The 14311-nt window shown below is 29.3% G+C and overlaps 3 protein-coding genes across 3 annotated transcripts; all 3 read right to left on the reverse strand.

Moving 5' to 3' along the window:
• Nucleotides 1-1468: 1468 nt before the first annotated feature.
• LOC105193231 (dihydroorotate dehydrogenase (quinone)) lies at nt 1469-3004 on the reverse strand. Its single transcript, XM_011157603.3, has 2 exons — nt 2501-3004; nt 1469-2420 (listed from the first exon to the last, which is right to left on the reverse strand). Exons 1-2 carry the CDS (start codon nt 2850-2852, stop codon nt 1597-1599), a joined length of 1176 nt encoding a protein of 391 aa, XP_011155905.1. The 5' UTR covers nt 2853-3004; the 3' UTR covers nt 1469-1596.
• A 1032-nt stretch (nt 3005-4036) lies between these two features.
• Nucleotides 4037-6705, reverse strand: LOC105193235 (odorant receptor 2a-like). The gene is made up of 4 exons (XM_026131438.2): nt 6479-6705; nt 5833-6307; nt 4713-4937; nt 4037-4532 (listed from the first exon to the last, which is right to left on the reverse strand). The coding sequence occupies exons 1-4, from the start codon at nt 6608-6610 to the stop codon at nt 4192-4194; spliced, it is 1173 nt and encodes a 390-aa protein (XP_025987223.2). The 5' UTR covers nt 6611-6705; the 3' UTR covers nt 4037-4191.
• A 1030-nt stretch (nt 6706-7735) lies between these two features.
• Nucleotides 7736-12577, reverse strand: LOC105193236 (odorant receptor 4-like). Its single transcript, XM_039458471.1, has 5 exons — nt 12377-12577; nt 11730-12204; nt 10146-10376; nt 9570-9904; nt 7736-8121 (listed from the first exon to the last, which is right to left on the reverse strand). The coding sequence occupies exons 1-4, from the start codon at nt 12506-12508 to the stop codon at nt 9573-9575; spliced, it is 1170 nt and encodes a 389-aa protein (XP_039314405.1). The 5' UTR covers nt 12509-12577; the 3' UTR covers nt 7736-8121; nt 9570-9572.
• Between the last annotated feature and the right edge of the window lie 1734 nt (nt 12578-14311).

Raw genomic sequence — 14311 nt, forward strand, 5'->3', positions numbered from 1 at the left:
GAAACGTCGACTATCTGATCAAAGGTTCGAAACGATCACATATGAAATGTAACTGCATTGCAACAGTAAACCAGTCTAATTTGCATAGACACATTTGCGCTTTGTTTTATTCATAGGTAAAAAAGTTGATCATCATAATTACCGAAATCCTCTAGAAATTCTTTATGTACTTTAATAACAAATGTAATTTTATGCTTAATAAGTGACAGTTGTAGGAATTTTACTTTGATTGGCCATTGAAAAAAAAGCCCGTGTGACTAGTACAGATCATGATGTAAGAACATATTTTGATATATTATCCATATATTATCCATAAGAGCTGACGCAAGAACTAGTTAATGTTTAATGTGATCGTATATACATGCAAAATTTTCCCTTTATGTAAATATTATATTGATACGACAACAGGTTTGTAAATTTTTATGCTCTATTGCGTACCTGTATGCATTTTTAGATTTACATATTATTCCGCGAAATGTACTTGCAGGAAATCGCCATGTAATATTTTAATTTATCGATTTGAGTCATATATCAATATTAATACCTAATACATATGATAATAAATTGGAAGTGAACTAGAAATAAGCAATGTTGCAACTAATTGATCATTTAAAATTATTAAATAAAAATAAAATAAATTACGTAAAGTATGTAAATGTTTTATATGTAATGTATTATGTAAATTAGGTATTTCTTAAAAACAAAAAGTTTCTTAAATAATTTAATTTGATAAAAGATACTTCTCTTTGGATATGAATTAATACGCAAATAAAAATAAAAATTAAAAAAAAAAAATAGGAAGAACACATAACTTACATTATATAATGATTAGTAAAATTCCTTTAGGTTATAATTTTGGGGCAATTTTAAAACTGCACTAATGATCAGTGCAATCTGAGCTATGTTTCAATGTACACTCTGAGTACTAAAAATATAGTTGTCGTTACGTATACCATAGATCTTCATAGTACTGACAGTGAATTTTAGAATGCAAATGCTGTTATTACTTTGAAAATTCTCTTGCTAGAATAAATGGTAACTTGGAGATTGTTACTAAGAACAATCTCTCGTTATTGTCACATTACTTTGGAGTATATTAGAAATATACTTGGAGATAATTGGAAAAAATAACTTTTTTCATTTAATAATGAAATATCACATAAAAATCACATCAAATCAATCACATAAAAATGAAAATAATATGTATTATAATAATCTAAATAAAGATAAAATAAAGTTGTTTCTTTATCTAGATGATTATATATTAGGTTGACAAACAAGTTTTTCCTCTATGTTTTTCCTCTATATAAATGAAGAAATATCGTTCTTCTTCTTTGTAAATGAAAAGCATATTTTCATACAAAAAGCAAATCTTTCATTTATAGAAAATAAAATATGACTTTTTTACTAATCTAATAGATAATTTTATACAGATAATGGCAAACTTTGAAAATAAGTATATATGTGATTTAATATAAATACAATAAAAACTTTTATTCAATTATAACAAAGTATTGTTTATGTACAATATATTTTATAAATAGCATTTAATAATATAGATTATTTGTTCATGTGAACACGTGAGAATCAAAACATTTATTTACTTTTAGCATCCTTGCCTATTGCATCTGTCACAGAAGAAAATCCATTTGTTTCAAGTATTTCACACAACTCTCTTTTGATCTTGCCAACAATTGGCGGTCCGTTATAAATGTACGAGGTATAAAGTTGTATCAGAGTAGCACCAGCTCTTATTTTGGCATATGCATCAGATCCAGAAAAAACACCACCTACCCCAATAATTGGAATGCTGCCATGTGTTCGTCTATACATATCAGATATCATAGATGTAGAAATATCTGTAAGAGGTGCACCACTAAGGCCACCACTTTCCTGTTTGTTTGGATTAGTTAAATTTGGTCGCATAATTGTTGTATTGCACAAGACTAAACCATCAACTTTGGATTTCTGATTTAAAACTACATCTGCCACATCTTGTCGCTCAGAATCTAATAAATCAGGAGCCAATTTTAAAAACAACGGCTGTCTGCTACCCACCAATTCCCTCGCTGCATTCACTTTGGTCAATAAATCTTGTAAATTCTTCTTGTTTTGTAAAGATCTAAGTCCTGGAGTATTAGGACTAGAAACATTAATGACAAAATAATCTGCTACATCCATGAATCTTTTTATGCCATCGATATAATCTTGAATAGCATCTTTGGTCTCTTTGTTTCTTCCTAAATTCACCCCAAGAATACCATCAAAGTTTTTATTCTCCTTTAACCTCTTAAGGCGCTCCCAGACGATATCATGACCATCACTGTTAAATCCATATCTATTTACAATAGCATTATCTTCCGGCAACCTAAAAACTCTGGGTTTTGGATTACCAGGTTGAGGTTTAGGTGTGACAGAACCTGCAGGAGAATGCTTTATAATTATCGTGTTACATTTAAAAATAATGAAATTTGAGTCTTTTCTGTTGCAAAGATTTTACCTATCTCTACAAAACTGAAACCAATCTTGTGCAATTCTTCTACCACTTCTCCTTGTTTATCAAATCCCGCAGCCATACCAATTGGATTTTTAAACTGTAAGCCCAACACGGTTGTGCGGAGCAGGCTGGGATCTTCAGTTTTCTGCTTCGGTACAAGACCATATTTCAGAGTCTTTACTGCAAGTTTGTGAGCGATTTCCGGGTCTATCAACTGCACCAGAGGTATAGCAATGTCACTGTAAAATTTTTCGTTGCCCTGGTAGAGAGAAATGCCACTAAACAAAGCGACAGCACTACTCGTTACAGTCAACAATGATTTGAGCTTCGCTTTATTGCTTAATCGTTGAGCCATTCCAATTATTTTTGATGTGTTTTACTGATTTATTCCGCGTCACCGATACATAAATGCAAATATCATTGAAGAGACGGAGCTCACGTGCCCGGACAGATTAGGTTAGAAACAGTTAGAAAACATACTGTTGGTAGCGCCGCTAATATTTAAATCAGAGGCTGCTCTCTGTCTCTGTCTATAGCACGATAGCCGCCTCGAACTCGAAAGTCGAATCAAAATAGTTCCAATCCAGAAATGATTAATCGAATCGATATCGATCGATATCGTGTGTATCAGAGAAACAATTTGACTCATATTTTAATTTATTTACATTTTTTTATTATTATTTAGAAGTAATTATAATCTGAGACATGTTTTAAACATAATAATAATTTGCATTGTAATATAAACAATAAACGTAAAGTTAAGATCGAGATACGTAGGTCGATCTTGGCGCGTGAAGTTGACTGCACGCGGAAGACGAAGCCGTTTCTCGCCATATTCAATTTCATTCGCAGAACGCAGTGGACGCGAGATGGATCTGAATTAGAGCAAGCAGCGTCGCGACTCGTTTAACAGGTAACCATTATTATCAATCTCACATTAATACGTACTGTGATACGTATTGCGATTAACGCGCACGGATCTGCCTACAATATCAATTACGTCTATTCCAATTGAAATTATAAGCGCGGTTGCGACGCGTAAAGCTACCCGTTCGAGAACGAAGTCGACTCGTCATTCTTGTCCGATTACAAAATGCAGCGAACGCGATGCAGATCGGAGTGAGAGCTAGTAGCGTCGTAAACACGTTAATAAGCAAATTTATATTAACCTTGCGATAATTTAAGTTTGTTGCAGAAAATGCATAAACGTCAAGTTAAGTGTGGGACATGACAGTCGTCGCGGTGGCGTGGACGTGACGCGAAGACGAAGCCGCTTCTCGCCGTCCTCACTTGCATTCGCGTTTCATTTACAGAACGCAGCGGACGTGGGACGGACCGGCTCCGGAACGGAGGTGTCCATCGCGGCTCGTTTAACAGGTAAGTGAAATAAATAAATTTTCACGCAAATAAATTAATTTTACAAGCCATTAACTTATTTTAGTAATGTATTTACTTAACCAATCATTTAAAATAATGTATGTTACAATGACACACGTAATACATATTAAATTTATTGATGTCATTAAAAATGCAATTTTATTTATTTTAATTTGATTATTTAATCTAAGCCATATCCAACACGATATAATGTGTCTTACATTAAAAATAATTTTGTAAATACAAAAGTGATTAAAAATGATGGAAATTGTAAGGTGTTACTTTTCGAGATTTTTTTTATAATGACAATCTACATTTTACGCGTCTACCATCACTCGTAAGACGGACAAATACGACAGCGAGCTTTTTAATATGTTCATAAAAGTTTTAATGTTTACAAGGAAAAAGTTGCCAGCTAAGAGTTGAACTGGTTTCTGCGATCTCATAATGACGAACAAGACATTCCTCATCAATTTTGTTGACAAGAAATACCAATTACTATTGTAAATTGAATCTGCGATATCTTCCATTTGACATTTCAGATAATCACCCACGAAACAAAAAAAAAATAATTGTAACAGCAAAGCGCTTAATACTGTTATCGTTTTAGTTATCATTATTACATCATGCGATTTTAATGCCAAGATAAGTTGGAAACCTGAAAAATATATATCACTTGATTACAAAATATGTATAAATCTGTTACTTTCCGATATTATTGACACAAAAATTATTTATTATTTTGTCGTTATTAAAATATTACTAAAAATGTGTTACTATGAAACATTTTTTAGATATTTGATAAGATTTTAATTAAATACTTATTACCGATAATTACCAATCAAACTAATAATAAGACAACTGAATAGCACTTGCACGAGCAAAACGGAACTTATTACTTCTACTAGAAGTTTTGCATGCTTTATTAGATAACTATGTCTAGACGTCAATTTTGAAATATCTCCTCTTTGATTATTTACGCCATAGTTGATGAAGTCAATTTTTAGAAGTTCTATTTGCCCGCAAACGTGGAGAACAATAGCCAGGAAAACTGCATCACCGCCTTTGTAAATACATTTCAATGATTAAGCAATATAAAGTTTTAATGTATGCATTAAGAGAATGCTGGCGACGTTTGCTTTACCGATTGACTTATGTACGAGTGAGATAATAATATAATATGTAGTAAATATATCTCTATAAACTATCACATCAATAAAGCACGTATACATATGCACACATTTTTAGAGATAACGTTTTTTTGTACTAAAGCTCTTAGCTTATTTATAAAAACACAGTAATGTTGTTTCATGTAATTCCGATGGAACAGTGCTTGTTTTATAAAATTTAAAACTTTTATGTGCGGCAAATGTCAAAAATCGAAAACTTCACCATAGAAATCGATAACAAAACTGTAATATTTTCTATTTTATTTTGTTTTTTATGTAAAATTGTTGACTCTACTCTGCATTATTGTGTAACCTTTAATGGTAGAAAAGAATTTATAATTTTGTATAATGAAAAGATCTTTCTGTCTGAAAATAATAACATTTAATCAGTAAAACAAATCTATCGTCAGTATTCCTTTAAAATAGCTGCATTTAAACTATATGACAAATTATTATTATATTAATAATAATAAAATTATTAGTTTATTAAAATCTGTTGCAAAAGTGATATAAAGAAAATGTTGTTATTTTGTAATAGTAAAATAGCAATATTAAAAAGTATATATGTATTACAAAACGTGCAAAAATTTAATATTCAATACGAATAAAAATAAATGTTTTATTTACGTTGATATCAAATTTAATTGATGTGCTAATAAAATAGTTGAAAATATAGATGTAAAAATTAAAAAATTTATTGATCAATTTCATTAAAAGCAAAATGTTTAAAGTAAATTAATATTTTGTAGTTTGTGCAAGACTTTTCGCTATTAATGATTAATTTATTACCACAATCGCTAGTGCTATTAAGCACCATTAAAAAATATTGCACTGCAGAGATTAACAAAAATAAATTCGTAGAGATATTAGATTCCTTTAAAGTCCATGTCATAGGTAAGGGTAATTGTGCTGCTTGACTCTTGATGGATAAATTAACTTGGACGTCCTTATTGCCCGCTATCATAGGCGTCAGCACGAAAATTGATGAGGCCACATAAGCAAAAAATAAGATACTATAGAAAATCATCCTTCCCATAAATGCATGCTGCCGCATGATTGTGCGCTTTTCCTCGTTGTCGATTGCATGATAATCGGTCACAGCAGAAGAGAAATTACAAATCAGATTGTCGGCGTATAAGCGGAAGGACAACAGCTTTAGTATAGAGAGAACGGCGCAGAACATAACCATAAGGGCATCAAGTTTTACATATGCATCGCTGCTACCGAAATTGATTTCGAGGAACAACATAATCATCAGCACGGTCTACACAGACAGGAAGAATAAACTGTTTATTACAAAGTTTTATTTTTGTATTTTGTTTCCATCGTGTTCATGTTGCACTAAGCGTCTCACTTGAGCTGTCGAACTCGAAAGTACATACAAGCAGAAGAGAAATTTTATCACAATATGTAAGATAAAAAATTGAAAACGTACCAAACTGAAGATACATACGATAAAACGGACTAATGAAAATGCATTATATTTTTGCAATGGCCAAACGCCTAATGGTAAAGTTAAGAGTTTGAAAGGAGTCATAGCATACGCCACATCATCATTCAATGACATTATTGCAGTAAAATAGAGCTTCACATTGCACGGCAACTACTAATGTCGATCTTTGTCCATAATACGAATCGATCATCATCAATGTTTCCTACCATGTTTCCCGGCTTACGTTCATATTTTATTAAAGTTGCGCAATTTTAACATTTACAAATGTAGCCTGTTATCTTTCAAAACACAGTATTATTACAAATTGAAGGAAGTACATTTTTATATAAAAATAGGGTAGGAAAAAGATCGAACAGGGAAAAAGTTTTATCTTCTTTCCATTGCATTAGGTTTAGTTATTGGCTGTCATTGATCATTTTTGTAATATATTTTACTTCGATATCATATTTTTGTCAAGGATATGTGCTGTCAATGTTATGTGTTAAACAACACAGGCAGTGTCATCGGCATATACAAATTGTTTAGGTATATTTCATATTTTGTGCAGAATAACTTCGGTATACATATATGCCGCACAAGAATTTATACTGTGGAAGTCAGAAAAAATAAAAGAAATGAAGATAACGTGCTCGCAAACACTCTATTATGTATCTTTATGTCATTAGTACTGTGTTGCGATTTCAGTCTTTTTACTATAATTAATATTACATGAGCATAGATTTCTGTGAGCTCAACAATATTAATAAAATAATGATGAGTTGAATCAACATTGTAAATAGTGCATCTATGTTTACAACCTACGTAAAATGATTATTCTTTCTGTAGGAAATTTTTACTTTTTGTAAAAAATTAATGATTATTTTGTGATGAATAAGTGTAAAGGAATAGTAAAAGGTAGAGTATAGTAAAATAGAGTATAATAAAACACAAATGCTCAGCTTTTATATTCTTTATTTATATTCATAATAATTCCCTTTATGAGTGGCTATACATCACAGCTCTTTTTTATACAAAATACAAAGGTTTTTAAAAGATTTTTTTTCAAGTAAGAAAATATATATATCTTCTTTCTAATTTTTTAAATAATAGAAAGTTTATAATACAAAATCTTTATGAGTATAATTCATAAATTTTAAACAAAAGTAATATTTATTAAATTGAGTTTTTAATAAATTTGGAATATATATTAGAATTAGTCTAACATTTTTGATTTGATAAATAGACAAATAAACCAATGTGTTATGTTTATAGCAATTTTATTAAAATTGTGTTCTATAGGCTACTATCTGTAGATGTCGAGGTGAAAAATATTATAACGTGCATCTATAACACTTTACACTATGCATACTTTAACTACGCATTAAAGAAAAATACATAGAAAAAGTTGTTAAGCTAATATGTTTGTAAGTTTCTTTATTCTCAGGTTCACCATAACTAAAATTTTTAACTTACAGCTTAATTGGAAGCTGGATCTATGTTATGACAAATACTATATTTCTACACTTTTTTAAGAAAATCTTTTTAACAAATAGTCTGCCGCTTCTTCAGTTTTCGTCTTTAAATAATTTTTGCTGATATTGTTGACGAATTAGCACTAAGAGAGTACTAAGAAAATCTTTAAAATCCTGTAAAAATGTTATCAATTAATGTGGTGTCTTATCATATTTAAAATATTTTTTCTGCAAAAATAAAAGTTCTAAAACGTCTCAGATTTTTACGGCAATGAATGCTTGCAGAAATAGAATGCTAACAGAACACGATGACAGATTCATTGTAAAACTTGTTATTTTGTAACTATCTAATAATTAGTTTATAATAAAATAACTATTCTGTTTGATTTTTCTGCGTGTAATCTGTTGTCGGATAATATTGATAAAATTTACTAGCAGAATAAACATTTAATGCAAATGTAGTTCATGACAATTTGTCACAATATTCTACTTGAAACATTTAAGCTATTAGCACATTGTTAATATTTTTTTTTAGATTCTAAATCTGAATCAGGATAATTTTGACTATTAGTTGAAAATGTACCACTGATAACACAGGTCTACAAAATTAGGGAATTTCTGTGCTTTGAACTTTGAATGACGATTCTGTAAGATTTTGATGCGCTAAAAACGATTACGTCGTCCATTTTTTCCAACACTCTTATTTTTTAAATAACTGTAAAAGAACTTTTTTTCAAACTTAACTTTTTTATGAATTTTTTCTGGCCAAAGAAAAAATGATAGCAAGGTCATCTTTATGGCACTTTACACAGAAATGTTCCCACAATACAGAAAATATTTTTTCACAACTTATAAAAATGTTTTATGTAAACCGTAAACAAAAAGCATTGAAAATATTGTGAAAAATAGTAAAAAAATAATATTTTTCAAAAAAACTAAATAATTAAAAAACAAAAAATTTAAAAAAATATATTTGATTATTTGGGTTAATTAGCTGTATATTTGTAGTTTAAATTTTTTGTTGCAAAATTAATTTCCGTTTGTTAAAAAGTTATTGAATTTAAAGCACAAAGGGATCTTGCATGCGGTGTGATGTAGTCGTTTTTAGCACATCAAAATCCTATAGAAAGGTCATTCAAAGTTCAAAGCACAGGACTCCACCATCTTTAATTTTGTAGACCTATGTAATCAATGATTATTTGAACTAAAAATCAATATTTTTTGGGCATTTACCAGTATTTATGAGTATATTTACTAATACACAGATCAATAGAAATTTTTCAATGATTACCAGTAACTTTTCATTGATTTATAAATTAAGATAATCATTGATTTACCAGTACCAAGTATGTCAGTGATAATTTAATAATTATCCACAGGTTTAAAGACTACTCAATAGTTATCAAATTGTGCAATATATTTTCAGAATCACAAGTGTCATTACATAACTTCTCACCGTAACGTGTAATATATTTGTTACGTTAAAAAAAATTAATTTTATTTATTTTAATTTAATTATTCCATTAAACTACCTGCGTTATGATGCCATTCAATAATTTCACAAAATTGTTAATGTGCGCATAACATTATCCGTTTAAGCCTTTACTTTATTAATTACTTACGTCCTATGCATCCATCATCACTCGTAGGACAGAGAAATACGATAGTGAGGTTCTTAATATGGTCATAAAAGTTTTAATATTTACAATAAAAAATTTGCCAGCTAACAGCTGAACTGGTTGCTGCGATCGCATGATGACAAACAAGACGTTTCTCATCAATTTCGCTGGCAAGCAATACCAATTACTACTGTAAATTGAATCCGCAATTTCTTCCATTTGACATTTCAAATAATCGCCTACGAAAGTATAAACAAACATTTCTAACAGCAGAACAATCAACAATATCGTGGTTCTAACGATCAGTACTACTTTCATTGCCAAGAAAAGTTGGTAACCTGAAAAATACGATTATCGTTATAAAATAAGCATTAATTAGTTCTCTCTCACATTATTGATACAAAAACTTTGTTATGCTATATTACGGGACAGGTTTGGGAAATATAATGATTGCAAAGATATTTAATAAGATTTTAGCTGAGTATTTTTTTTTTTTAACAAAAAGGTTTATAATATTGTAGTAGTATTATAAACTTGGTTGTATCGTATAAAGATGTGCTAAACTTGAAAGATATTTACCATACAAACTAATAAGAACACAATTAAACAGTATTTGCGTCAGCACAACGAAACTTATTACATCTGACAAAAGTTCTGCATGTTCCATTAGAAAACGATGTCTTAATACCAATACTAAAAAATTCTCATTTTCGTTTTTATTTGTCATGCCATATTTAGTAAACTCAATTTTTAGAAGTTCCATTTGACCACAAATATGAAGAATAATAGCGGCGAAAAGTGCATCATTGCCTTTATAAATAGATTTCATTGTTACATTAAAATAATTTTTGTTGAATATTTTATTTATAATAATTATTATCAATAAAATCTGCAGAAGTGATGTAAAAAAATCAAAATATTATAACATTTTAATTGCAAGATAGCTACTATATTAAAGAAGCATCCATTTAAAAATATCATAGAATATTTTATATTAAGTGTATAAATAAATGATTCAAATTTTTCGATTAAATTCAGCGTTTGAGATAAAGTAATATACTTTGAGATGAAGTAATATGAACTTTTCAATCAACTTTTCAAAATATTTGCCATAGCTTTCTATAATTTTAAGCCATCTTCCGAGCAGCAAAAGAATTCTGAATTAATAATTTTCCATCTCGGAAAAATGCTAAATCTTTAAACATGATAAGGTTATTTTCGAATTTTTTTCACTGATTTAAAGTGCGTATTAAACAAGGTATGTGGCATTAGTTGCAACAAGGGATGATCCAAAGGAGCCTCTGGTAAAATAGCTAGAAAGTACAAGACGTTTCAGCTAAGATTCATTATGTTATCCTTTGCTTTAAAATTTGACTATGCAATTGCAAATAACTATTGCTTTTGCAATGTATACTTTAACGTTATCCGGCATCAATTTCACAGTACGTTTTTCTTTGACAGTATATAAGCATTTTTGTTTCAATTCCTCTTTCAAGTGCTTTAATTGATATTGCTATAAGTCCATAATAACTGTTTTATTCAGTTCTAACAACTCGCAACGAATTACTCCCTTTATCAAATTTATTTTTCAGATGTTGACGAGATTGAAATCATCACTTTAAAAATAATTAAAATCAAAACGCGCATATATTATACGACACAATATCCACGCCTGAGAAAAGAATACATCGATTCGCATGCTTTTACTGCATTTTTCCTTGATGAATTTTGTAAAGAATATGATCTTGAATATACATCTTATTTGTTTCTATTTTTGGGGCTAGTAACTTGAATACTTTTTAAGATAATCTTGGGTCTTTTTCTAAGTTAGATGTCATTTTTAATAGATATATGTTAATTGTAACTGTAATTTTAAAAGAGCGGTAATGTTAATCAATTTAAAAATTAATTTTTCAACTTCTTGCAAAATTAAGTTATTCATTTATACACTTATTATTTAATATCGACAAAAATAAATGTTTTATCAGATGTTCTATTTTGTTTGTAGTATGTTAGTAGTTACAGCTTGCATATTAAAGATCGGCTATGAGAAAAAATAAAAAAATAAGGATTTTTATTAATAAAATATATAAAAAGTAAGAAATTAAATTAAAATAATTTGTTTTTTGCAAGTCTCTTCGGTAACGACAATTAGTTTTTTACCACAATTGCTGGCAACAATGACCGCCGTTATCAAAAATTCCATCGTAGATATTGCGAAATATATACCCGTTGGGATTTGCATGTGTCCTAAAAATGTTATGGGGAAAGGTAATTCTGAAAGATGAAACTTTATGGTTACATTAACTTGGATGTCTTCATTATAGTGTGTTACCATAGGCGTTAGCGTGATAAATAATATAGCTAAATAAGTGAGAGGTACTAAGCTATAGCAAATTATCCTTCCCATGAATGCGTGCCGTCTCATGATGATGCGCTTTTCTTCGTTATCGATTGCAAGATAGTCATTTACAGCAGAAGAGAAATAGTAAGTCAAATTCTCGGCGTGTAAGCGTAAGGTCAACAGCTTTAGTATACCGATAATGTTAGCATATATACACAAAAGATCTTCAATTTTTACATAAGCATCGCTGCTACCGAAATTAAATTCGAAAAACGTCACGATTGCCAGCGCAGCCTGCACAGACAGGAAAAACGGTTTATTATAAAGCTTTAATATTTAGCTTTTTGCTTCCACTTTTAGTCCATGCTGCACTGAACGTCTCATTTGATCCACCACATGACGTATCAAAAATACAAGTAGCAGAGAAATTATGCTGATACATGTAATATGAAAATTGCGAACGTACCATACCGATGCCGCACACAAAACATCGGGCTAAAGAAAATGTATTATATTTTTGCAACGGCCAAACGCCTAATGGTAGAGTTAAGAATTTGAAGGGAGTCATAGCGTAAGCGATATCATCATTCCATGACATTATTGCAATCGTCTAGAGGTCCACGATGCACGATACTTAATAATTTCGGTCTTTAGTCACAATATGACTTGATCCAGTATAACAGTATTTCTGAAACAACACGAGTAATATTATCAACAGCGACGAAGAGTTTTTACTTTACCGTAATTATACTGTTATTGTTTCTTATAATAACGAATTTGTAGTGACTTTACGATTCCTTATAACTGTAACTATAATGTTATAGTTGGGGAACAATCACTGACAAGCAACTCGTCATCGTGTATTTATTGAAAAAGTATTCATTGAAAAAAGTAACTCGATAATTGACTCGTCACGTAACAAGCATAAGTAACGCCAAAATAATTTGTTATACTCTGTATTGTTATGTAACAAACAAAATAACGATGTAGTATTTTAAATGAGTAACGTATAATGATATTTATAACAAGTTGATTGTCAAAAGTGATTATTCCAATCTTGACTTTACCATTATAATATTTTAGTTGTTTACGTCATAATTGATCAAGTTGATTTTTACTAATTCTATTTTCCTGCAAACATGAAGTACGATCGAGAGGGGAACTGAATCACCTCCTCTGTAAATAGATTTCAATTTTAAGCAGTATAGAGCAACATTTTAATATCAATATTAAGAGAATCTTAACGACATAATGTCTTCGATTAACTTATGTATGCGTATAAAATTGTAGATTATTAAACGGTATGATTAAATGGTTAGAGTTTTTATTGTGGAGAAATAATTATTTATTTATTCCGAAATATATTTAGAGATCAATTCAATTTAACTCGTTGTTAAATCTGTTTGTCTAGCAACAATAAACAAAATCACTCGCATCACTCGCACGGAAATTTATTCCCTACAATATTAATGTATGCAGTATGTAGTAAACAGTACATTTTTACGAACTATTATATTAATAACGCACGTATACTTTTATGTGCAGAGATAAATTTTCTTGTATACTAGAACTCTTAACTTCTTCATAAAGAGTTTAGTTGTTTTATGTAATTTCGATGTAAGAGTGCTTGTTTTATAAAGTTTTGAACTTTCATGTTCAGTAAATGTCACAAGTCGACCACAAAATACGATAATGAAGTTATAATATCTTCCGATTTTTTTTTTTGTTTAAAATTGTTGATTTTACTCTATGTAATTTTCTATGTTTTAATTGTAGAAACAAATTTATGATTTGCTGGCTACTATTCTACTATATATCCTTATATTAAGAGTACTGTGTTATGATTTCAGTTTTTTACTACAGTTAATATTGTTTAAAAGATTTCTGTCAGAGCATCAATATTAATGAAACAATGATGAGTTGAATCAACGTTGTGAATAGTGCAACTATGTTTATAACTTATATAAAATGAGTATAATCTCTGTAAGGAATTTTTACTTTTTGTAAAAGATTAATGATTATTTACTGACAAATAGTGTATCGGAATAGTAAAGGATAGAGTATAGTAAAATACAAATATTATTTTTTATATTTTTAGTTATTTTATTCGTAAGTGCTTATATAGTTCATTTGATATAAAATACAAAAGTTTTTTCTTTTCAAATAAAAAAATAAATACTTTTTTCTAATTTTTTAAATAATAACACATAGTTTACAATATAAAATTTTTTATTAGTATAATACTAATTTAAACATAAAGAATATTTGATAAATCAAATTTTCAATAAATCCAGCATATATATTGAGGTGAGTCTATCATTTTTTATTTACAAAATAAATAAATATACCAATGTATTATAATTGTAAACAGCAATTTTATTAAAATTGGATTCTATGTGAT

This window comes from Solenopsis invicta, chromosome 16 (genome assembly GCF_016802725.1).
Source record: "Solenopsis invicta isolate M01_SB chromosome 16, UNIL_Sinv_3.0, whole genome shotgun sequence".
NCBI lineage: Eukaryota > Metazoa > Arthropoda > Insecta > Hymenoptera > Formicidae > Solenopsis > Solenopsis invicta.

Coding starts and splice junctions, on each gene's coding strand:
- LOC105193236 (XM_039458471.1), bottom strand. CDS start 12,508: ATGTCATGGAATGATGATATCGCTTACGCTATGACTCCCTTCAAATTC. Junction 10,377..11,729: donor CATTGTTGCCAGCAATTGTG/GTAAAAAACTAA, acceptor CTATTTATAAAG/GCAATGATGCACTTTTCGCC. Junction 9,905..10,145: donor TGTTCTTATTAGTTTGTATG/GTAAATATCTTT, acceptor CGTATTTTTCAG/GTTACCAACTTTTCTTGGCA.
- LOC105193231 (XM_011157603.3), bottom strand. CDS start 2,852: ATGGCTCAACGATTAAGCAATAAAGCGAAGCTCAAATCATTGTTGACT. Junction 2,421..2,500: donor TTTCAGTTTTGTAGAGATAG/GTAAAATCTTTG, acceptor ATTCTCCTGCAG/GTTCTGTCACACCTAAACCT.
- LOC105193235 (XM_026131438.2), bottom strand. CDS start 6,610: ATGTCATTGAATGATGATGTGGCGTATGCTATGACTCCTTTCAAACTC. Junction 6,308..6,478: donor TCGTATGTATCTTCAGTTTG/GTACGTTTTCAA, acceptor CTGTCTGTGTAG/ACCGTGCTGATGATTATGTT. Junction 4,533..4,712: donor TCTTATTATTAGTTTGATTG/GTAATTATCGGT, acceptor TATATTTTTCAG/GTTTCCAACTTATCTTGGCA.